General features: G+C 35.6%; 1 protein-coding gene across 1 annotated transcript; it reads left to right on the top strand.

The window, feature by feature from the left end:
- The first annotated feature begins 691 nt into the window (after positions 1 to 691).
- On the top strand, positions 692 to 24,084 carry IFI44L (interferon induced protein 44 like). Its single transcript, XM_047794294.1, has 9 exons — positions 692 to 809; positions 7,513 to 8,000; positions 8,567 to 8,615; positions 9,345 to 9,540; positions 14,544 to 14,696; positions 16,104 to 16,275; positions 22,979 to 23,079; positions 23,352 to 23,526; positions 23,673 to 24,084. The coding sequence occupies exons 2-8, from the start codon at positions 7,523 to 7,525 to the stop codon at positions 23,520 to 23,522; spliced, it is 1,320 nt and encodes a 439-aa protein (XP_047650250.1). The 5' UTR covers positions 692 to 809; positions 7,513 to 7,522; the 3' UTR covers positions 23,523 to 23,526; positions 23,673 to 24,084.
- Positions 24,085 to 25,919: the final 1,835 nt, after the last annotated feature.

The following is a 25,919-nucleotide window of genomic DNA, read 5'->3' as shown; positions in this document are numbered from 1 at the left end:
AAGAAAAAGACAAATACCATATGATAACACTTATATCTGAAATATAATATATAGCACAAAGGAAACTTTCACAGAAAAGAAAATCATGGACTTGGAGAATAGACTTGTGGTTGCCAAGGGGGAAGGGGAGGAGTGGGAGGGACTGGAGCTTGGGGTAAATAGATGCAGACTGTTGCCTTTGGGATGGATTTGTAATGAGATCCTGCTGTGTAGCACTGGGAACTCTGTCTAGTCACTTATGATGGAACACGTAATGTGAGAAAAAAGAATGTATACATAATAAGTGTAACTGGGTCACCATGCTGTACAGTAGAAAAAAATATATATATAAATAAAAGATAAAAAAAAAAAGAAGAAAGAAGTTCCCATTGTGGCGCAGCAGAAATGAATCTGATTAGGAACCATGAGGTTGCAGGTTCAATCCCTGGCCTCACTCAGTGGGTTAAGGATCCAGTGTTGCAGTGAGCTGTGGTGTAGGTTGAAGACACGGCTCAGATCTGGCGTTGCTGTGGCTGTGTTGTAGATCAGCAGCTATAGCTCCAATTCAGACCCTAGCCTGGGAACCTCTATATTCTTCGGGAGCGGCCCTAGAAAAGGCAAAAAAAGACAGGAAAAAAAAAAAAAGAAAGAAAAGGAAACTTATCAGTAGAGGGCGTGCTGTGTTGTGATATGTTTGTCACTTTGAGTTTCACTTTCCTTTCTTTGAAACAGGCAGCCCTGATCTCAGCCGAACCATCACCAAACCGTGGCTGCTCCATAAATCGGAGCAGAGAATATTCCATTTACGCCCCATCCAACTCTGAAAACAGGTAAGTGACTTCCCCACCAGGCAATGTCTCCTAGTTGTGCAGTGAAGAAAGTTGCTTGTTCTTTCTTGGAAAACAGAGTGAAATCACTAATAATGATCACACTTTCCTCTTTGTTTTGTTTTTTAGTGAATGTTTCCAACACAGGAAACTGCAGAGAAAAAATGAACTCTACTGTAATCTTATACAGTCCTATCAGAGTTTTTAAAATGATTTGCTTTATTTAATTAGAATAGTTATTTCCCCCTTAAAAACAAAAGTGTTGTGAACTGGTGTGACATTATCTATGAGTCTCTCCTAATGTTCTCTTGTTTTTGCCTCCTTCCTAGAGGGAAAAACGCTGTCCAGGCTTTTGTATAAATTATTGTCTTGCATGTTTTTATGCTTTTACCATGTGTATGTATCTAAATATGACCTCTGCTTTGTATGTTAACAGTTTATATATGGTATCATACTAATAATATCATTCTCAACTTGTTTTTCTCCAGTCAAGATCAACTCTGAGCTTTATCCATGTTGATACAAATAGGTCTAGTTCAGTCACTTGAATGCTCTTTAGTATCTCATTGTATAAATATGCCAAAATTTGTACCTCAACTCTTTTTTTTTCTTTTTTTTTTTTTTTAAGGACTGCACCGGCAGCATATGGAGGCTCCCAGGCTAAGGGTCCAATCAGAGCTGTTGCCACCGGCCTATGCCAGAGCCATAGCAACGCCAGGTCCGAGTGGCCTCTGACCTACACCACGGCTCACAGCAATGCCAGATCCTTAACCCACTGAGCAAGGCCAGGGATCAAACCCGAAACCTCATGGCTCCTAGTCGGATTCATCTCACCTGCACCATGACGGGAACTCCTGTACATCAACTCTTCTAATGTCACCATATACAATGCTGCTATGAATATGCTTACTTTCCAAAATGATACATGCCCATTAGGACAATGTAAATACTCTGAATCTCTATATCCTGGTCAACTATTAGTATCACTGGATGTTTGATGTGAAATGATATCCTACTATTATTTAATTTACAGTTCCTTGTCACTAGAATGCTTGAATATTTTTTCATAGGTTTATAGCCCATTTGAGTTGCTTCATTTGTGAATTTTCTCATCACATACTTGGACTAATTTTTTCAGGTTGTGTGAGGTTTTCTTATTTTTTAAAAGAAATTCTTTATATATGTTGAATAATATTTATAGGATATGTATGTTTTAAAGTCTACTTTTGTATCTTTTATTGTAAGTACTTTTTAAGTTTTAATGTAGTCAATTTTATCTTTCCTTTACAGTTTGTAGTTTTAGTATCTTACTTTAGAAATCCTTCCTAATGCAAAGGTCACAATGATACTTTCCAGGATTTCCTTGTAATACTTTTCCAATGAGCAAGAATTTTTTTTTTTTTTTTTTTTTTTGGCCTTGTCTGTGGCATGCGGAAGTTCTCAGGTCAGGGACTGCTCTCTAGCCATAGCAATGACAATGCCGAATCCTTAATTGCTAAGCCACCAGGGAACTCCTCTCCTTCTAAAACTTTTCACATTTAGGGCTTGACACCAACTGGAATTTACTTTTGAGGATGTTATGGGATTATGAGGATGATACGATTTAATTAAAATTTTTTTTCTGTGGAGCTATCCACTTGTCTTCAAAGCTGAAGACTCAGCTGTGACAACTTGGAATTTGGTTTAAGACTTTCTCAGTTTAACTTTCTGCTTTACCTCATGTTTTATTTCTCTGGAATTGCACCTCGCAATCAAACTTCTGCGTGTAAACTTGGCTCTAAGCTTTGTTTCACTGGACACAGGCTATGAAAGCTGGTCATTCTCAGGGCTCTTGGCTACCTTAGTGCCACTGTCACAATCTTCTAGTTGTTATAATTTTATATAATTCTCAACTTGCTTTTCTTCAAAACTATCTTGGCTATTTTTACTCCTCGTAAGATCATGTGAACTTCTCGCTCATCTTCTTACCTTCAGTGGAAAGAATGTTCTTGATCGAGCTTGCACTGAATTTAAAGATAAGTTTTAGAGGAATTGACACATTTTGAAGAAGGTTTTTCTCACCCAAGAAAATTGGATAGCTCTTCATTTATTTGGGTTATTTTTCATTTTCTTTATAAAATTCTTCATGTAATTATCTCTTCAGAAGTTGTTTGCATCATTAAAAAATATTACTCCTAGGGGAGTTCCCATTGTGGCTCAGTGGGTTAAGGACCTGACATTGTCTCTGTGAGGGTACGGGTTTGACCCCTGGCCTTACTCAGTGGTTAAGGATCTGGTGTTGCTACAATGTGCAGCGTAAGTCACAGATGCAGGTTGGATCTGGTATGGCTGTGCCTGTGGTGTAGGCCTAGAGCTGCAGCTCTGATTGGACTCCTGGCCAGGGAACTTCCATATGCTACAGGTGCAGTTGTTAAAACAACAACAACAACAAAACCACTCCTAGGTACATTATTTTATCTGCTGCTTTTGCCAATGAGGGTTTGTTTTTTGTTTGTTTGTTTGTTTGTTTGGCTTTTGCCATTTCTTGGGCTGCTCAGCGGCATATGGAGGTTCCCAGGCTAGGGGTCAAATCGGAGCCGCAGCCACTGGCCCACGCCAGAGCCACAGCAACGCAGGATCCGAGCCGTGTCTGCAACCTACACCACAGCTCACAGCAACGTGGGATCCCCAACCCACTGAGCAAGGCCAGGGATCAAACCCACAACCTCATGGTTCTTAGTCGGATTTGTTAACCACTGCGCCATGACGGGAACTCCTGTTTGTTTGTTTTTTAAGAAAAATCCACTATCTATAATTTCTAATTGGGTAATTTTTGGGTATAAGAATACTTGATTCACTATCTTTGTAGCTAAAGATAATTTTAGAGGAGGTCTATATATGGGCAAATGATCTTAGTCATGTGCTTGAGAATGTCATTCCATAATTCTGGTCTCTTCTTTCAATAACATTATTTCTGTAATAAATTCTGGGTTGAAATTATTTTTCCCTCAACAGTTTGAATGTATTCATCTGTTGTGCTATAGGATCTATTGTTGCTGTCAATAGTTCTGTTTACATTCTGATTATTATTCTTTTGGAGGTCATTTTTAAGAATTCTTTTTATTGATCCTGGTATAATTATCCAGATGATGCAGATAATGACATATCTAGGTATGGACTTATTTTTAATAATCTTGCGTAGTACCTGGAGTACCCTTTTGCTCTATGCTGAGTTCTGAAAAATAATTCAGCCATTGTTTTTTATGCATAACTAATTTTCTTCCTCCAACGTCTTGGAGGAAGACATTTCTTCCTCCAAAATATCTGCTCGATGCATATTGAAGTGCCACATTCTTTTCTTTGTTTCTCTTAACAAAAACACAATATTTTTATTATGGACTATTTTTATTACACATATGGAAAAGCTCATGTATCTTCTGTGTACAGCTCAATGAATCATCACAAAGCAAACAGCCATAGACCACCAACCAGGTGAATATATAGAACACGATCAGCCACCCTACCCACTTCTAACCCCTACCCTATCTTTCCCCTCAAAGGTAACAACTCTTCTGACTTCTAGTGTCACAGATGATTTTTGCCTGTTTTAAACTTTATATAAATAGTATTGCACATTATGTATCCTTTGGGTTCTGGCTTCTTTTTCTTAATGAAGTAATTGAGAGATTCATTTCCATTGCATGTAGCTATTTATTTTTATTATTATGTAGTGTTCTACTCTATGACTGTTGATGGATACTTAGGCTTTTTCCAATGTTGGGATGTTATAGCAGTGCAGTGCTAAAAATTCTTGTATGTGTCTTTGTATGTACATGTGCTCATTATGGTTGGAGTGGAATTTCTAAGAGTGGAATTGGTAGATTGTAGAGTATATACATATTGAAGAGTTGTAAGCACCTCACTAGTGCATGAAAATTCCCAATTCTTCAAGTCCTCACTCACAATTGATATTGCTAGCCTTTTAAAATTATATAAATTCTTGATATTTTAGTGTTTTAATTTACATTTCTCTGATTGCTAATAAGGTTTACTTTATTCTCATATTTTTTGGCAATGTGTGAAGTATCTTAAAATTACTTACTCATTTTTCTATTACATTGTCTTTTAAAAATTGATTTATATCTGTAGTGTACACACACAGAGATGTATTCTTAATGTGGGTATTTGACGGTTAGTCAAATGTGTTATAAAAATGTTTTCTTTCGCATAAATGTGCCTCTCTGGCTTTTTTGATCTGTGTCTTTCAATGGGCAGAAGTTTCAAATTTTAGTGTAATACAATTTTTAATCAAATTTTTCTTTCATATTTAGTGCTTTTTGTATTCTTGGTAATCATCCCTAATCCTACAGTTTCCAAGGTATAAGTATATCAAATTCACAGGAGGACTAAGGGATATTTTAACATTTTTGAGAGATTTACAAAGACGTCTGTTGGATACTTCTTGAGCTACTAAGTAGAGGTAGTTCACATTTTCAATATTAATTACTTACATTTTTTTCAAAGATGTCTTATTTTTATAAAACTGGGCTTTTGAGGTTGGTGTAATAGAAAACAAGTACCTTGCAAAAATCAATAGGAAATAGGAAATAAGGTTAGTGATGGCTGATCTCATTACAAGTTTACAGAAATTGTGCAATGCCCAGTAAACCCACACATTTCATTAGTGAGTGATCATTTTTATTTAGGAAGGGAAAAAATATACTATCTTTTCTTGCTGTTTAGGTTGTATTTTTTAAAAGCTACTAGGTTGTTAAGACAAATATTTATTAATTTGTTTGGTTCTAACTACTCAATAAATTGAATGATTAGGCATTTCTTTTGGCTTAATGGTGTTATATGAAAATTACTGAGATATTAAATGTGTCATGAACAGAGAACATTTGGAAAAACCTCTTCCCTAACCCAAGGTCATTATTTAACTCTATCACATTATATTATACTAGTTTTCAATGTGGCAGAACAAATCATTCCCAAGGTAGGACCTTCGCACAACACACCTTTATTATTGTACAGTCTCTGTGGATCAGGAGTTGGGCATGGCTTAATTGGGTCCTCTGCAAGGCTTCAATCAAGGTGTAATTTCCATATAAATTTTATAAAAACCTTAATCCTGTTATGGATTATAATATTGAATTATTTAATATATAATTATGTCATGGTCTTGTCATGAGTGAAATACTCAATTATTTTTTTTTATAGTTTTCTGTATAGAGGTCTTGTACACACTGAATATGGATCTTTAGACGTATTGCTAGAATTTTTTATACTGTTGTAAATGGTACTTTAAAAAGTTATTATGTAAAACTGTTTATTGTTGGTATAAGAAACATTGTTAATTTTAACATGTTGACCTTGTATTTAGCAATCTTAATGTGGTGAATAGGCTCTAAGTTCTTTTTTTTCTTTTAATGTTATTATTATTTAAGTTCTTAATCATTACATCGAATCTGTAGATCACTTTGGGTAGTATGGACATTTTAACAGTTTTAAATGTTCCAATCCATAAACATGGGATGTCTTTCTTTTGTATCTTTGCTAATTTCTTTCAACAGTATTTTATAGTTTTTTTTTTGCCTTCTTGTTAAGTTTTTTTCTAAGTATTTTATGTTTTTTGATACTATTATAAATGGGAATTATTTCCCTAATTACTTTTCAAATAGTATATTTTTAGTGTGTAGAAGTGCAGCTGTTTTTTGTATGTTGATTTTGCATTTGCAACTTTACTGACTTTTATTACTTTTAACAACCGTGTGTGTGTGTGTGTGTGTGTGTGTGTGTGTGTGTGTGTAATCTTTAGGGTTTTCCACATTTAAGATCATGTCATCTGCGAATAGAAATAATTTTATTTCTTCCTCTCTGATTTGGATGGTTATTATTATTATTTTTCCGGCCTAATTTCTCTGGTTAGGACTTCTAGTACCATGTCGAAAAGAAGTGGTAAGACTGAACAATCTTGCTTTGTTCTTGATCTTAGAGAAAGAGCTATATGCTTTAATATATGAACTTATAAGTTAATGTCTTTCTATTTCTAGTTCTGTGAGCATTTTTATGGTCAGATGGTGTTGAATTTCGTCAAACGTTTTTTCTGCATCTACCTAGATGATTATGAGATTTTTATTCTTCATTCTATTATTGCATTGTTGTATTACATTTATTGATTTTTTGTATGTTGCGCCATTATTGTATCCCAGGGATAAATCCCATTTGGTCATGGTGTAGGATCCAATGTACCGGAGGATTTATTTTATTCTTTTTTTTCTATTTCTAGCTTATATTTTTCAAAATTATAGTGCTTTGAAATGTCTTGAGATTTACTTGCTTTTTGAGTTTTTTAGGACTACTTTAACATCTGCTGTATTCTTTATTTCTCTCTCTCTTCGATTCCCATTTTACATATGTTAGTTAATTTTATGTACCCGCTAGTATCTTTTATCCTTTGTTCTTTTTCCTCTTCTTTTTGTCCCATTGCTTCAGTTTGATATTCTTTCTTCCAGCTAATTCTTCCTTTTAAGTGTGTTTAATCATCAGTTAAATGTATCTTTCAATTTTTAATTTCAGATATATGTTTTTAAGTCCAGAAGCTTCTTTTTTTGAAGTCCGTTTTACTGTCAACCATTCAACCTTTTAATGATTTGAACAAGGCTTAGTTATGTTTAAACCACAGTGCTAAATTACTCTCTCAAACTATTAATTTTTTTTCCACTAGATACGGAACAATGGAAGTGACACCCAGATTGACATGGAATGAAGAAAAAAGTCTGCAAAAGCTGCTTGGAAATGTTTCCTTGAGACTTCTTTATAAATCTAGTGTCCATGGAAAGAGCTTTGGAACTATGCTTAATAAGTGCAGTTGTCAGGGATCCACTATATTAATGGTTTATCTTCCCAATAATGTTTTTGGGATCCTTGTGCTTGAGAGTTATCCTGAAATGTCTGAACATTTGAAAAAGCCAACTACTTCTTTCCTTTTATCATTTCAAAAGAACAAAATAATGGAAATGACAGCTGCATTTTTAAATTCAACAGTGGACTTAATTGATAACAAACTGAGATTTAATTTTTCTCAGGTTCAGTATGTTTCACTACATTCAAATACTCAAAACATCTTTATACCTCGTTTGTTAGGAGAAAAATTAGGACTAACATATGACTTTAAGTCCCAATATACAGAATATGAAGTTTTTCGAGTTGAAGGTATGTTAAAGTAGATAATCCTTCATTCTGTTTCTAGTCTTTGTGTTTGGTAGGTAATAATTAATCTATATAAACAAGGAAAAAATGAGACAAACAATCAAATTTCATGCCATAAATTTCCCTTTCATAAAATCTAAAATGAAACCTGGGCGACGCAAAGAGTATGAGCTTATTACCCAGGAAGAATAGGCAGCTTAGATCATAGTAAGTTGAGAAGTATGAGTGGAGATATGGGGATGGAAATGGAGATGAAGATGGAGAGGTACAAGGAGAGGGGAGAGAGAGAGAGAGGCCTCACTATCAGAGCAGGTCTATTTTGACAAGTGACACTTTTGGGGTCAGCCCTAAGATCTCTAGGCATAGTTATGTGAGAATTTCTGAGTGAGTTAATATGCAAAGAAGATAATTTTCATTCCACTTCATCTCATTATGCTGCCAACCCTAATTTCCAAGTGAGCAGCTCAGCTGGGTTATGCAAGAAGACCCAATGTCCTATTTAGAAGGTAGAATTGGCCACACTTAATCAGACAATTTAAAAATTATTAAGTTCTGTTTATTTCCTTTAGGAATTAAGGATGAACCAGGCTACATAAATAGGATAGCAAGAGCCACACCGTAAGTTATTTCCTTGGATTATCTCTTACTCATTTCATTTAGATCAACTATATAAATGGCATTGACAATTAAATAGTAAAATTAAAAATCACGTCACTCAGAGTGATAAAAATCAGTTATAGTGTTCTTGACATGATGTGTTCAAGACAATTTAGAACAACAAACTGGAACCACTATGAACCCGAAACTTTTAAGATCTACCTGATGATGATTTGACTTCATGTTTCATTTTGGCCCTGTTAGCTTTGATGTTTTCCAGACATAGTCAAGATGACCATTTTAGATACTTCTTCTGAATCCTTTCCTTGAGAATAAAGTTTGGGGGGAACTTCAGAAAATTAAATAAAACCCAAGTTCCCTCTCCCCAGTTTATAAAAATACCTGCATTGCATATATTTTATTTTTATTTCTCCTTAAAGTAATACTGTTACTGAAAATTCATCTTTAGTTTTATTATTATTTCTTAATAGATTTATATAGTCTAAGACTAATAATTTAACAATAATTTGGTTGCTGGTTAATGTTGAACTTATATATAGATAAGTGCATTTTCTTCAAGCACAAAATATATAACCTTAGATGCTTTCAAGTTATATGATAGAAAATATTAATATTAAAATAATAAGTAATTAAAACATACTCCTTTAGAGAGAAAAAAAGAAGCTCCAGGAGAATTTATTGTTCCTTATGGAAGTCTGGCTGCTATATTTAACTATAGCATTTTTACAGGCACAGAGATAGTCTCCTAGCAGAACTCAGAGCCTACAGGCCCTACGCAGACTTGGTTTCAGAAATCCGTATTCTCTTGTTGGGTCCAGTTGGGTCTGGAAAGTCCAGTTTTTTCAATGCAGTGAAGTCCATTTTCCGAGGCCATTTGACTCGCCAGGCCATAGTGGGGTCTAATTTCAGCAGCATTACTGAAAAGGTAAGTTATTTCAGGATTTCCCAAGGATTTTGTTTTATAGATTACAATTATTAGGCTTGTTCATTTCTTTGGCATTTTTTTCAATACATGAACCTCTCCTAATCTATAAAAAATTAAATGCTAAATCAGATGTAGAACACGAAGAAAAATTGAATCAGAATTGCCCGCACTGAGTCATATTATACAAAGAAGCTTTCCATTTTTATGAAAGCAAAAGCAGTTATAGGAGGAATGCTTTTTGGTATTTATAAAAACATTACATTATAAAAAAGCTTTGTGGAAATCTCTGTCCTTTTTATTTGATATATATTTTTACTCATGTCCCACATGGTTTTGCCTGGATTGACGCTCTTTTCTCTTTTTTGTAATAAAAAAAAAATAAAAGTATGTATTGCAATATTTTTATATTATATAAGATCATTTTATGAGAAATGACCATGAAAAGCAAAACAGCAATTTAGTTGGCTGCATCAGTTTTCAAAGGGAAATCAACTTATTGCTGCTCCTATAAAGATATTTTATTCGTAAATAAATATATTTAAGGAAATAAGTACTAATATCAATTTTTAAACTGTTACCCTAAAGATCTACCAATTATAGTGCAATACTTATCTAGAAACTTTCTTCCATCCTATACTTATCAATATTACCATACAATTGAAGAAAAAAATAAAGGGAATGAATGGAAAATTTCATAATTAAGATATGTTTTACTATGATTGCCACAGTTAAATATGTTATCTTTTGATTGGGAGTATGCTGTACATTGTCAATGCAAAATTTAGCATATGATGTTATGGCTCATTTTAGTTTTGTGTCACATTCAATAACTGAAAGCATTTTCTGGGACTTTCAAGAATCACATCTTATTTCTTGATGTTGGCTAGATTCTATCCACTTGAGTGGCTCTGTTATGATATATCAGCTTAGCCTAAGGAGCCATGGCAAGATAATGCAACAGCAATTCAGTACATTAAGCATTGATGCAAATGTATATGTTTGCTAAATATTGTGTTGCCATAGAGACCTAAATGCAGATGATTCTTGGTCCCTTTACTCAGGGATATCAGAGACCAATAGGTAATAAATAAGTACAATTCAATGTGATAGATGCTGAAAACTACAAAGGTATCACGTTAAGAGACTATGTAGATCCTGAACTCTGAATAGAATGCAAATACTACATCCGCTGAAGGAAAACAGGATAGAGTATTTGTGAGAGAAATGGAATATTTTGTTGCTCAGAGACCCTTCGCTCTGAAGAACTGAAGTCGTAAAGGAAACAGATTAATGGCTAATGAAATTACAAATGGGAATTCCCACTGTGGCTCAGCGGTAATGAATCCGACTAGTATCCATGAGGACGTGGGTTTGATCCCTGGCCTTGCTCAGTGGGTTAAGGATCTGGCATTGCCATGAGCTGTGGTGTAGGTCACAGATGTAACTTGGATCTAGCATTGCTGTGGCTGTGGCTAGGTCAGCAACTATAGCCCTGACTCAACCCCTAGCCCAGGAACTTCCATATGCCGTGGATGCAGCCTTAAACAAAAATTAGAAAAGTCCTATTGCTCTTGACATTTTACAGTGTATTTTAAGTATATAACACTGATGCTTCATGTAATTCCTTTCATTATGAGGTACCAGTAAACTCCATTCCCTTAAATCAAAATCTCCAGTAGGATTGTTCCCAGGCATCTGTTGGAGCAATGGGAGCTTTTGACTCTCTTACAAATTACAGTAGGTTATAGATGGATTCTTCACTTTCGGATTTGCAGTGGGAAAACTGTAATTAAATTCTTGTCTAGTGTCTCCGAGAAATCCTTTTCTTTGTAATTCTTCCCAAATCTTCCATAACTGTATCCATGTTGAAAGTGAATTTGATCCAATACATAACAATTTTTCAGAGTCCTCCTGAAAAATAGTCCTGGGATCAGATTGAGTGTGTCTAGACACACCCAAAGAAGTTTTGTTTGAGTAGTTGCTTAATGAGTTGCTTAAGTAGTTGTTTAAGTAGTTGCTTAATGAGGTTTGTGGACCCTTGACAATCCCTAAGACTATTTTAGGGGATCTGTGAACTTAACAATATTTTTATTTATTTAGTTAGTTAACACTATTTTTATATAGTAACTTAACTTTTAATTTTACATAGTAACTTTTAATTTTATATAGTAACAACACTATTTTTATTTATTTAGTTAGTTATTTAGTTAGTTAGTTAGTTATTGCTTTAGGGCTGCATTCGTGGCATATGGAAGTTCCCAGGCTAGGGGTCGAATCAGAGCTAGGCCACAGCTGCAGCAACTCCAGGTCTGAGACGCATCTGCGATCTACACCACAGCTCACGGCAACACTGGATCCTTAACCCACTGAGAGAGACCCAGGATTGAACCAGCCTCCTCATGGATACTAGCCTGATTCATTTCTGCTGTGCTACAATGGGAACTGCCTAATACTGTTTTTACAATAAGGTTAAGATGCTTTTTGCTGTTTCTAGAGTATTGATATTTGAACTGATCAAACAAATATGATTTTACCTTTTGACACCTTAGCATGAATCAAGCAATGGCACAAACACCACTACAGTCCCTGTAATCTTCCCTACCACTGAGCTTGCAGTAAAAACAAACAAGATGCCAGTTTCACTTAAGAATGTCCTTTACGAATCAGTAAGAATGATTGATTTTGTTTAAAAAATCGTGAACATATCATTTAAAAATTTTGTGTTATGAAATGGGAAGTGGATATAAAGTGCTCCTAGTCCATATCAAAATATGGTGATTGTCCAGAAAAGGCACCAGTGTGAATGAGTTGAGATGTGAACTTTTTAATTGAAGAGACAACTGAAAGACTTGCTTACTCATCCTTGGATATTTGAGAGATGTATTTTGGGGAAATGCACAAAGTGAGCCTATCGCTCCAAGGAAAACAACCAGCAGTGTTGTCAATGATAATATTTCAGCTTTTAAGGAAAAAATTAGAACTTTGGGAAACTTGTATCCATCACTTAGAGCTTGATAACTGCTCAGCACTCAAAGATTTATCTGATGAGATTAATGATAGTGTTAACAAATATGATATTTTAATATTAAACAATAAAATGTGCCAATATTTGGAAATCTAGATAAGCCAGTGAACCAGTACTTTCAAATGACCAATGCATCAGGTTACAAAATAGTGCATGAAAAAAGATATGTTCAAAGTGTTCATTAAACCAATGAACTTAATGTAATAGTAGGAAAACATCGCAGATTTCACATTGCAGCTCACCTTTGAGAAATTATCACTTGTTTAGCTTTGATGTACTATTAATGACTCACGTCCACGATTCTCTGAAAGCTGTTAAATATTTCCTCCTTTCCTATTACTTGAATGCTTGTGAGGCCAGATTTCCTTCATAAACCTTAAAAAAATTTTAATCATGGTTGATTTACAATGTCTGTCAATTTCTGCTGTACGGTAAAGTGACCCAGTCACATGTGTATGTGTGTGTGTATATATATATATGTATATATTCTTTTTTTTGCATTATCCTCTATCATGTTCCATCACAAGTAATTAGATATAATTCCCTGTGCTATATAGTAGGATCACATTGCTTATCTACTCCAAATGCACTAGTTTGTATCTACTAACTGCAAACTCCCAGTCTATCCCACTCCCTTCCCCTCCCCCCTGACAACGACAGGTCTGTTCTCCATGGCCATGAGTCTGTTTCTTTTCTGTAGATAGGTTCATTTGTGCCATATATTAGATTCCAGATATAAGTGATATCATATGGTATTTGTCTTTCTCTTTCTGACTTACTTCACTTGAGAGTTTCCAGTTCCATTTATGTTTCTGCAAATGGCATTTTTTGTTCTTTTTTATGTCCGAGTAATATTCCATTGTGTATATGTACCACATCTTCTTAATCCATTCAGCTGTTGAAGGACATTTAGGTTGTTTCCTTGTCTTAACTATTGTGAATAGTGCTGCAATGAACACAGGGGTGCATATATTTTTTTCAATGAAAATTTTGTCCATGTATATGCCCAGGAGTAGGACTGCTGGATCATATGGTAGTTCTATGCTTAGTTTTCTGAGGTACCAGCATGCTGTTTTCCATAGAGGTTGTACCAGTTTACATTCCTACTAACTGTGTAGGAGGGTTTCCTTTTCTCCACACCCTCTCCAGCATTTGTTATTTGTAGGCTTACTAATGATGGCCATTCCGAATTGTTCTACATGTAGATTTTTTTTTAATGTGTTTGTGGGAGGTGAGTGCCATGTCTTACTCCACCATCTTTGTCTCATTTCTTCATATACTTTAAATCAAACTATTTTTTTTTTTACTTTTTAGGGCTGTACCTGTGGCATATGGAAGTTCCCAGGCTAGGGATGAATCAGAGCTGCAGCTGCTGGCCTACACCACAGCCACAGCAACTAGGGATCCAAGCCACGTCTGCGACCTACACCAGAGCTCATGATAATGCCGGATCCTTAACTCTCTGAGTGAAGCCAGGGATTGAAACTGCATTTTCATGGATACTAGTTGGGTTCATTTCCACTGAGCCATGATGGGAACTCCCTAAATCAAACAATATATTACAACAGATTGAAAGCAGAGGCAAATATGAGTATCCAGCTGACTTCTATTAATTCAAACATGAAAGAGAATTGCAAAAAAGTAAAGCAATCCCATTCCTTCCTAATCTTTTGAAAATATTTTTTCATAGAATTGTTAGTTTGAGTAACATTAACAGATTCGTAATTGTATTTTTAAAGGATTGAAGAAATGGTCAACTTCTTTGATTTTAATTTCTAGTATGCTACACATCAACAGATATAAACCCATAAATAAAATATCTTTGGGATCCTCAATAATTTTTAAGCTGTCTAAATTGATCCTGAAATCAAAACATCTGAGGACCAAAGTTGTAAAATATCAAACAGCCTCTGTTCTGTCATGTCTTGAAGGATAGTTGAAGAATAAGCTTTTATTGTTGATGTGTTTTGCTTTACAGTATAGGATATATTCTATTAAAGATGGAAAAGATGGCAAATCTCTGCCATTTATGTTATGTGACTCCATGGGGCTGAGTGAGAAAGACGGTGTAGGATTATGCGTGGATGACATACCGCACATCTTAAAAGGCTGCATGCCCGACAGATATCAGGTAAGAATACTCCAATGTCTAAAACATTTCAAATCATTTTCATCAGTGCTTTTGGTTGATCTTTCACTTCATAAGGCAGTTTCAACTGTCATTAAAGTGGTTTCAACCCCAACTAATAATACTGTGTTTAAATTAGTAAGTATTCGTGTAAGGAAAGTAGATAAAATAGTAGTAAAATGGGGAAGTGGTAGCTTGCATTTTTTTTTTTTGATCACTTAGGCAAAATATTGAGACAACCTCTTTTTTGTTGAAGGGTGACATTACATTGAAAGTGCTCAGGCTTCACTAAAATACTTAGATTCCGTGACTTAGTTAAAAAAAATAGGGATCTTAGCCTTGCATTAGGTTTTGCAATTATTTTCTTAATCTTGGAATGATTATTGTCTTGTGGTAAGGAGACGTTAATTTGAAGATTTGTATTTCTTCTGTTTCACTTTTGTTTCTTTTTCTCGTGTAAAATTAAAAGAAAGTATAATATTTTAGTTTACATGGCATTTTTAATATATTTTTTCCTCTTGCCTTTTCTTTCTATTCATTTGTCCATTTAAGTATGCAAAATGCTTAATAGGAGTCTTAAATGGTAACAAATAATATTAGTATCTTTTTCTGGAGACTGGGGATTTGAAATTAGCTTTTTTAAAAAACACTGGTACTCGTCCATTAAAAAAAAACAAAAAAACTAATGACATTTGCAGCAACATGGATGCAATTAGAAATTCTCATACTAAGTGAAGTGAGTCAGAAAGGGAAAGACAAATATTATATGATATCACTTATACGTGGAATCTAAAATATGGCACAAATGAATCTATCTACAAAACAGAAATGGACTCACAGACATACAGAGCAGACTTATGGTTGCCAAGGGGGAGGGAGGAGGAAGTGGGAGGGACTGGGAGTTTGGGGTTAGTACATGCAAACTGTATCATTTAGAATGGATAGACCATAAGGTCCTAGTATATAGCACAGGGAACTATAGCCAGTCTCTTAGGATAGAACATGGTGGAAAATAGTGTGAGGAAAAGAATGTATATATTGTTATGAATGGGTCACTATGCTCTATAGCAGAAATTGGCACAGCATTGTACATCAACCACACTTTAATTAAAAAATAAAAAAATTTTAAAATATTGTACTTTTTGGAAATATTTTCAGTATGGATAATTAAGTTATGGATAATTGTCATTTTTGCCAAAGCAATGGAGTGGATTGTTTTATAAAAAAGATATAATGGCACTATGGTGGATGTGGAGAGGACGTATGAAAGGTGCTACTAGTGAATCTGGGGATGGAATATCTGGGGAAGTTTTGGGGTGGAGGTGTGTGTTGGTCATGTTTGAAACATGAATTTTATCAGAAAGAATTCCAAAGAGACTCTCTAAATGTTCTTGCATATTTCTATAACAGTTTAATCCCCAAAAGCCAATTACACCCAGGCATCCTACTTTCATCACCTCTCCATCGCTGAATCACAGGATTCACTGTGTGGCTTATGTCTTTGATATCAACTCTATTGACAACCTCTCCTTTCAAATGTTGGCAAAAGTCAAACAAGTTCAAAAAGAAGTATTAAAATATGGTAAGTGTCATTGTACTTATCAAAAAAGCTTTATGTTGAAATCATAATATATTCACAGGAAATTGCAAAAAAGAGCACGTCTGCTTCATACAATTTCCCAAGCTTTGGGTTAGTTGGTGGTAATAACAGAGACCATCGATAGGCTTTACAGAAAGAAAAGTCCTGAGCCCTAGACTTTAGTCCATAAAGACAAGAAAGGCATAGAATTAAAAAAAAAAATTATTTTTCAAGGGCCACACCAGTGCATATGGATGCTCCCAGGCTAGGGGTCTAACCGGACCTGTAGCCTCCAGCCTATGCCAGAGCCACAGCAACACCAGATCTGAGTGGTGTCTGCAACCTACACCCCAGCTCATGACAACGCCAGATCCTTAACCCACCTAGGGAGGCCAGGGATCAAACCCGCAACCTCATGGTTCCTAGTTGGATTCGTTTCCACTGCGCCACGATGGGAACTCCAGATTTTTTTTTTATGTGTGATTTTCCTGTGGTGTGATAAGGGAGTCACCTCCCCACATTATGTGACCAGACCAGAAGGATTAAAACTAGATTTACACTCTTAGAATGTGGGTATTGCTCTGCCATTTTGCCACATGTGTAGATTCATGTCACCACTGCTGCAATCCAAGGTCCAGAACTTCTTCATCACCACAGAGGTCTTTGTCATGGTGACCCCCTCATCCTCCACCCTTCTTTTCTTTTTTTTTTTTTATTTTCCCACTGTACAGCAAGGGGGTCAGGTTATCCTTACATGTATACATTACAATTACATTTTTTCCCCAGCCTTTCTTCTGTTGCAATATGAGTATCTAGACAAAGTTCTCAATGCTATTCAGCAGGATCTCCTTGTAAACCTATTCTAAGTTGTGTCTGATAAGCCCAAGCTCCCGATCCCTCCCACTCCCTCCCCCTCCCATCAGGCAGCCACAAGTCTCTTCTCCAAGTCCATGATTTTCTTTTCTAAGGAGATGTTCATTTGTGCTGGATATTAGATTCCAGTTATAAGTGATATCATATGGTATTTGTCTTTGTCTTCCTGGCTCATTTCACTCAGGATGAGATTCTCTAGCTCCATCCATGTTGCTGCAAATGGCATTATGTCATTCTTTTTGATGGCTGAGTAGTATTCCATTGTGTATATATAAAACCTCTTCCGAATCCAATCCTCTGTCGATGGACTTTTGGGTTGTTTCCATGTCTTGGCTATTGTGAGTAGTGCTGCAATGAACATGCAGGTGCACGTGTCTCTTTTAAGTAGAGTTTTGTCCGGATAGATGCCCAAGAGTGGGATTGCGGGGTCATATGGAAGTTCTATGTATAGATTTCTAAGGTATCTCCAAACTGTTCTCCATAGTGGCTGTACCAGTTGACATTCCCACCAACAGTGCAGGAGGGTTCCCTTTTCTCCACAGCCCGTCCAGCACTTGTTATTTGTGGATTTATTAATGATGGCCATTCTGACTGGTGTGAGGTGATATCTCATGGTAGTTTTGATTTGCATTTCTCTTATAACCAGCAATGTTGAGCATTTTTTCATGTGTTTGTTGGCCATCTGTATATCTTCTTTGGAGAAATGTCTATTCAGGTCTTTTGCCCATTTTTCCATTGATTGATTGGCTTTTTGCTGTTGGGTTGTATAAGTTGTTTATATATTCTAGAGATTAAGCCCTTGTCGGTTGCATCATTTGAAACTATTTTCTCCCATTCTGTAAGTTGTCTTTTTGTTTTCTTTTGGGTTTCCTTTGCTGTGCAAAAGCTTGTCAGTTTGATGAGGTCCCATGGGTTTATTTTTGCTCTTATTTCTATTGCTTTGGGAGACTGACCTGAGAAAATATTCATGATGTTGATGTCAGAGAGTGTTTTGCCTATGTTTTCTTCTAGGAGTTTGATGGTATCCTGTCGTATATTTAAGTCTTTCAGCCATTTGGAGTTTATATTGGTGCATGGTGTGAGGGTGTGTTCTAGTTTCATTGCTTTGCATGCCACTGTCCAGGTTTCCCAGCAATGCTTGCTGAATAGACTTTCTTTTTCCCATTTGATGTTCTTGCCTCCCTTGTCAAAGATTAATTGACCATAGGTGTCAGGGTTTATTTCCGGATTCTCTCTTCTGTTCCATTGGTCTGTCTGTCTGTTTTGATACCAGTACCACACTGTTTTGATGACTGTGGCTTTGTAGTATTTCTTGAAGTCTGGGAGAGTTATGCCTCCTGCTTGGTTTTTGTTTCTCAGGATTGCTTTGGCGATTCTGGGTCTTTTGTTGTTCCATATAAATGTTTGGATTGTTTGTTCTAGTTCTGTGAAAAATGTCCTGGGTAATTTGATAGGGATTGCATTGAATCTGTAGATTGCTTTGGGTATTATGCCATTTTTACAATATTGATTTTTCCAATCCAGGAACATGGAATATCTTTCCATTTCTTTCCATCTTCTTTGATTTCTTTGATTAAAGTTTTATAGTTCTCGGCATATAGGTCCTTTACCTCCTTGGTCAGGTATATTCCGAGGTATTTGATTTTGTGAGGTGCAATTTCAAAAGGTATTATATTTTTGTATTCCTTTTCTAATATTTCATTGCTGGTATACAGAAATGCAACTGACTTCTGAATGTTAATCTTATATCCTGCTACTTTGCTGAATTTATGAATCAGTTCAAGGAGTTTTGGGGTTGAGTCCTTCGGGTTTTCTATGTATAGTATCTGTCATCTGCATACAGTGACAGTTTTATCTCTTCTCTTCCTAAATGGATGCCTTTTATTTCTTTTGTTTGCCTAATTGCTGTGTCTAGGACTTCCAAAACGATGTTGAAGAGCAGTGGTGAGAGTGGGCATCCCTGTCTTGTTCCAGATTTGAGTGAGAAGGCTTTCAGTTTTTCCCCATTGAGGATTATATTTGCTGTGGGTTTCTCATAAATGGCTTTGATTATATTCAGGAATGTTCCTTCTATACCCACTTTGGCGAGGGTCTTGATCATGAATGGATGTTGGACTTTGTCAAATGCTTTTTCTGTGTCTATTGAGATGATCATATGATTTTTGACTTTTTTTTTGTTACTGTGGTGTATGATGCTGATTGATTTGTGTATGTTGAACCATCCTTGTGAACCTGGGATGAACCCAACCTGGTCATGGTGTATAATTTTTTTGGTATGTTGTTGGATTCGGTTGGCTAAGATTTTGTTGAGAATTTTTGCATCTATATTCATCAATGATATTGGGCGATAGTTTTCTTTTTTGGTGGTATCTCTGTCTGGTTTTGGAATGAGGGTGATGGTGGCAGCCTAGAATGTCTTTGGGAGTATTCCTTCTTCTTCAACCTTTTGAAAGAGTTTAAGGAGGCTGGGCACCAATTCCTCTTTATATGTTTGATAGAATTCACCTGTGAAGCCATCGGGTCCTGGACCTTTATTTGTAGGGAGTGATTTTATGACCTCTTCAATTTCATTTCTAGTGATCGGTCTGTTCAGTTGGTCTGTTTCTACTTGATTCAGTTTTGGCAGGCTGTAAGATTCTAGAAAATTGTCCATTTCTTCCAGATTGTCAAACTTGTTGCCCACCCTTCTTAATTTTTGGCAGCGACTAATCTTTTATCCATCTCCATAATTCTGTCATTTTGATAATGTTGTACAAATGGAATCGAAGGATAGGTCTGGCTTGAGACTGGCTTTTTTCACTCAGCTTAATATCCTTTTTGTTCTGTCAAAATTGTTATGTGTATCAGTTGTTCATTCCTTTTTGTTGTTGAGTAGTAATCCATGGTATAGATATTCTACAGTTTTTAAACTATTCTTTATCAAACAGCTTTTTGATTACCTCTGGTTTTTGGCCATTGTCAATAAAACTCCTTTGAATATTAATGTATAGGTTTTTGTGAACATAAGTTTTCATTCCTCTGGGATAATTCCCCAGGAGTGTGATTGCTGCTCTTATGCTAGGTGTGTAATTAATGTTTAAAGGAATCACCAAACCACTCTTCAGAATTACTGCACATTTCATGTTTTTACCAGCAATAGATGAGAGATGCAGTTTCTCTGCGTTCTTGGTAGCATTTGGCATTATTGCTATTTTTTTTTAAAAAAATGTAACTTCTAATTGGTGTACAGTGATAGCTCATCATGATCTTAATTTGTGTTGTCCTAATGACTAATTAAATTGAATATCTTTTAATGTACTTATTTGTTTGTGTATGTCTTCTTTAGTGAAATATCTCTTCATGCCTTTGGGCTATTTTCTCTTTGGACTCTCTAGTTCTTACTGTTGAGTTTTAAGAGATCCATAAATTATAGGTATGAATCAATTGTCAGATATATGGTTTGCAAATGGTTTCTCCCAGTGCTCAGTTGTCTTTACCTTAATGGAGCCTTTCACAAAACAAAATTCAAAAATGTTGGTGAGCTCCAATTTATCAATTTTTTCTTTTGAGGATCATGTTTTTCATTTTGTGTAGAAAACTCTTCACCAAGCTTTAAATCCCCCAATATTTTCAGGTTTCTTTGAAACATTTTATAGTCTTATGTTTTACATTTAAATATATCATTCATTTTGAATCACTTTCTGTAAAAGATGTGATGTGTCAAAGTTATTTTATTTTATTATTTTATTTCATTTCCTTTTATTTTATTTTATTTTTGCTAATGGATGTCCAATTGCTTCAGCATCATCTGTGGAAAAGATGCTCATTTCTCCACTGAATTGCTTTTGCACTATTATAAAAAATCAGCTGTGTACATCTATTTCTGTACTCTCTATTCTGTTCCATTGATCTATGTGTTCATTCTTCCACCAGCACCACACAGTCTTTATTACTGTTACTCTATAATAAAAAAAATATAGATCTTAAATTAGGTAAAATGATTCCTCCCACTTTCTTCTTATTTTTCAAAACTGTTTTAGCTATTCTAGTTCCTTTACATTTCCAGGGAAGTTTTAGAACTACCTTGTCTATTTCTACAAAAAATAACCTTGATGGGATATTGATAGTAATTACATTAAACCTGTATATCAATTTTGGAAGAATTGACATCTTTACTGTTTCTAATTCATAAACATAGCGTGTATCTCCATTTTTTCAGATCTTTGATTTTTTTTTTTTTTGGTCAGGCTCTACAGTTTTCAGCATCCAAATCTTGTATGTGTTTTATTAGATTTATACTTAAGTACTTAATTTTTGACTGCTTCTAAATGGTATCATATGTGTAATTTTGGTTGCCACATGCTTATTGCTAGTGTATAAATTCACCATAGAATTATGCATTCAGATCTTGTTTCCTGTGACATTGCTCGAATTCGCTTATTCATTTTAGGAAGATTTTTTGCTGAATTCTCAGGATTTCATGCCATCTCAAGTGAGCACAATTTCATTTCTTTCTTTTCAATTTGTATGCCTTTCATTTCCTTTGCTTATCTTATTTTCCTGGCTAGGACTTTCAGTACTTTGTTGAATAGTAGTGATGAGAGCAGGTACTTTGTCTTGTATTTGGTCTTCAGTGTTTCATCATGATGTGAGCTATAGATTTTTTGTAGTTGCTCTTTATTAAGTAGTGGAGGAAGTTCTTTATTTCTACTTCTCTGAGAGCTTTTTAAAAAGTCATGAATGGGTATTGAATTTTGCCAAATATTTTTTCTCCATAGCTTGATATGATCATGGGATTTTTTTTTCCTCTTTAGTTTGTGTCATGGATTATATTGAGTGGATTTCAAGCTAGGGCCAGCTTTGTCTCCTTAGAAAAGGACCATGTGTTCATGGTGCAGAAATATTTTATGTAATGCTGAATCCTATTTGATAATATTTTATTAAGAATTTTTGCATCTATATTTATGATGATTTTGGTCTTTTTTTAATTTCTGTGATCTGTCAGTTTTTGGTCTCAGGGTAATACTGGTAAAATGAGTCTAGAAGTATCCTTTCCTCCTTCTTTTTCTGGAAGAGATTTATAGAGTCAACATTAATTTCTCTTGAAGTGGCTGGTAGAATTCTCCAATAAAACCATCTGGGCCTGGAGATTTCTTTTTCAGAAGATTTTAAAACCACAAATTCAGTTTTAGTATAGTTACAGAGCTATGAAAATGATCTGTTTCATGTTTTATGAGTTGTGATAGTTTGTAGTGTATAATTTTAGTCTATTTCGTGGAAGTTGTCAAATTTATGCACCTAGAGTTTGTTAATAGTATTTTCTTATTATTCTTTTTATGTTCTTGGGGTCTGTAGGGGTATCTCCTCTGCCCTTCCTGGGAAGCAGTTGTTAGTAAAGTGAGAAGCTGAGTGTGATTTGTTCATCTGACCTCTGTGGTTTGAGAGAGTAGAAAAGAGGTCCTTAGTAGAACTCTGGAATCAGTGTACATTTTTATAAATGTTGACACACAACTCTCTTTGCTTTCTCTCTTTCGTGGGGTTCCTTTTTAAGTCTTCAAGATCCAGCAACCACTTTTTACCCACTGGCCACTTTAAAACACATGACTTGACTGGGATAGTAGCTCGTTGCAACTTAGTCTGAGTTTAATTGCACTTAGAAATGATCTCTCATGTTGGAAGGGAAAGATCAATTCTCCTGTTAGAAAAACTTCAGGTCCTGTATTGAGGTTTCTTGGGGATATTTCATTCTCCTAATCTTAAAATCACCCTAGAGAGCTGTTTTCACACATTTAATTACCTTGTTAACACATTGCTGTTTATGATATAAAATAACTGTTTTGTCTACTTGATATAGGTGTCTCACAGGTAGCCTTGCTTACTAAAGTGAATAATTGCAATGAAGTTCTTCAAGACAACTTCTTACAGATGAGTGAATCTATGATTTATAAAAGCCAGGTAAAGAATACTTTTTGCAACTAGAGAGTATTATAATAGAGTTATGTGTGTGTGTGTGTGTATACTATTAATTCACAGGTCAATGGATAAATGGATCAATTGTCTCATTGATTCAAGTTTACATCCCACTTTAAAATAATAATTTTTCTGAAATATAATTATATTCAGAAAATATTAAGGTATTGCCATTTCTGTTTCTTTCTTGAATTATATTTAAATTTAGTCAATTTTCAGATAAAGACTTAATGCTTATTAAATTCATTTTTCCACAGGTAAGGGATGTTAACATGATGCTAGGCATTCCTAAGTCTAACATCTTGGTGGTAGAAAATTATGCTTCAGAGCGGGAGATGGACCCTTTACAGGACATTCTGATACTCTCTGCACTGAAGCAGATGACTCGGGCTGCAGATGACTTCTTAGAGGATTTGCCTCTTGAGTGAACAGGTGATCTGGCGCCTTTATGTTCCTCTCATAAAGCACCAGTGCTTTTTGAAAAACTCTACACTATACCTCAGTTGGATGGATGGTGTCCATGTGACTGTTCTAGTCCTGTCAGCCACAGTACAACATGTGCTTTGTTTTGTTTTTAGATGCAATTGCAGGAATGTTCCAGCTCTGCATGAGATGTCAATTGCCTGGATCCAGATACTTGGCCCAAACCGGGGTAGCTGACAGCCTCTTTGAAACTCTGCTTCCATTCATGTTTTGCCTTCGGTCCCTGAGAGCATCTAACTGAAGGTTCCTTTTGGGATCATCATAACTCAAATGCAAAGACCAACCCTGAGCAGTAGTGAGCCAAGATACGCCCTACTGAAAACCACCCTCTGTATTTCTGCACTATTTACAATTTCATTTCTGCGACATCTTTCTAAATCTCAGCAAAATCAGCTATTCCCTTATTTGTCTATAACATTTAATTTAAAACTCTATGTGAGTACAAATCACATTGACTATAAAATGGCTACATTTACTTTTTAAAATAAATTGTGAGTTATTTAAGAAGCAGGGTGTGGATTTCACTTATCTTTGTATTCACAAGAACAAACATAGTGCCTGGCAGGAAGCAAGCATAACTGCTATTAAGCATCCTTCTCAAACTCCCCAGAGTGATAATGTGTATTTGAAAAAATTTCTCCTTATAGAAAGGAAAACCAGGAGAGAATGAAATGAAATGATGGAGAGAAATAAAGGAGGGAGAATGTTTCATTTATCTCTGGATGAAAATATGAATTTAGGTTAATTAAAAAGAACAAGGATTTCTTTTCTTTTTCTTTTTCTTTCTTTTTTTTTTTGTCTTTTTGCCTTTTCTGGGGCCGCTCCCGTGGCATATGGAGGTTCCCAGGCTAGGGGTCGAATCGGAGCTGCAGCCACCGGCCCACACCACAGCCACATCAATGCGGGATCCAAGCCGCATCTGCAACCTACACCACAGCTCATGGCAACGCCGGATCCTTAACCCACTGAGCAAGGCTAGGGATCGAACCCGCAAAGTCATGGTTCCTGATCGGATTCGTTAACCACTGCACCACGACGGGAACTCCAAGAACAAGTATTTCTTAAAGACTTAATTTTGTTTCCGTGGATATAAAGTTTTTCTTCTAATGAACCCGTGTCTGATTTTCATTAATTGGATTCCATACCATCCTAGCCATGTTTCAAAAGTAGAGTGATCAAAAAAAGTTAATAGTGTGAGTCAATAACAAAGTTGTCTTATACCAATACTCTCAGGTTAGCTGAAGAAGTTAAGACTATTAATAAAGAGAAAGAAAAAAAAAAGAATCCCAGAAAATAGGTTTTTATTCTTTCTTTTCTTTTTCTCTCTTTCTTTTCCTTTTTCTTTTTGGCCATCCCTACTGCACACAGAAGTTCCCGGGCTAGGGATTGAAACCATGAGGTAGCAGTGACCCGAGCTACAGCAGTGACAATGCTGGATCCTTAACCCATTGCACCACCAGGGAACTCCAGATTTCACTTTTTTCTTACTTTTTTTTTATTTCTCTTAACTCTTCCTCAAATTTAAAATTTTTTTTAAATGAATATGTTTGGCTTAATATTTACCTGTATTGAAGCAGACTAATTTACTTATAATCAGAATTATTATCTTTGGGGGGAAGTCCTGGGTATAATAAGGACAAAAATTCCTTAGGGATCATTATGGGAAAAGGAATATTTCTGAAAGCAAAACTTCAGGTGAAGCTGTGCTCAAATGAATGTGCAGGAGCCATGATTCATTGGAAGATATGTATGGAATCTTTAAAAAAGTTCCAGGAATAGAATGGTCATTAATATGGAGCATAGGGCAAAGTTGATATTGGGAACCAAATTAGAGTGGCAGCCAGGATGGGTATGATATAGATGGTGGGAGCAACAGGTCCAATATGTAAGGTATGTTTGTCTCCATGTAATCCAGGGAGAAAAGCAAGCCATTTTTGCTTGGGAGAGACTGAAGATGATTGAAGATCCACCATCTATAGGGGCATAACTCATCCTTTTCCATGGTTGGGTCAGTAAAAATCTGGGCAGAGGAAGGATTTGCCAGATGCAAAATGAGATTCAAGATGAAATGTCTTACTCTCTTTGAAGGGGTAGCATGGGATACCCTTAGGAAGGAAATAGAAACACTGAAAAGAAGAGAAGTACTGGAATGCAAGAAAAATAAACACCGAGGGACTGTCAAGGTGAACCAACATTGAGAATATAAATATTGAGTCTAAGTTTTCCTTTTTTTTTTTTTTTTAGGGCTGTGCCCAAGGCATATGGACATGCCCAGGCTAGGGTCGAATCAGAGCTGCAGCTGCAGGCTACACCACAACCACAGCAACACCAGATACGAGCAG

This window comes from Phacochoerus africanus, chromosome 8, assembly GCF_016906955.1.
Source record: "Phacochoerus africanus isolate WHEZ1 chromosome 8, ROS_Pafr_v1, whole genome shotgun sequence".
In the NCBI taxonomy this organism is placed as follows: Eukaryota; Metazoa; Chordata; class Mammalia; order Artiodactyla; family Suidae; genus Phacochoerus; species Phacochoerus africanus.
The sequence above is the reverse complement of the archived record's forward strand: the minus strand, read 5'-3'. Positions and strand labels throughout refer to the sequence as shown.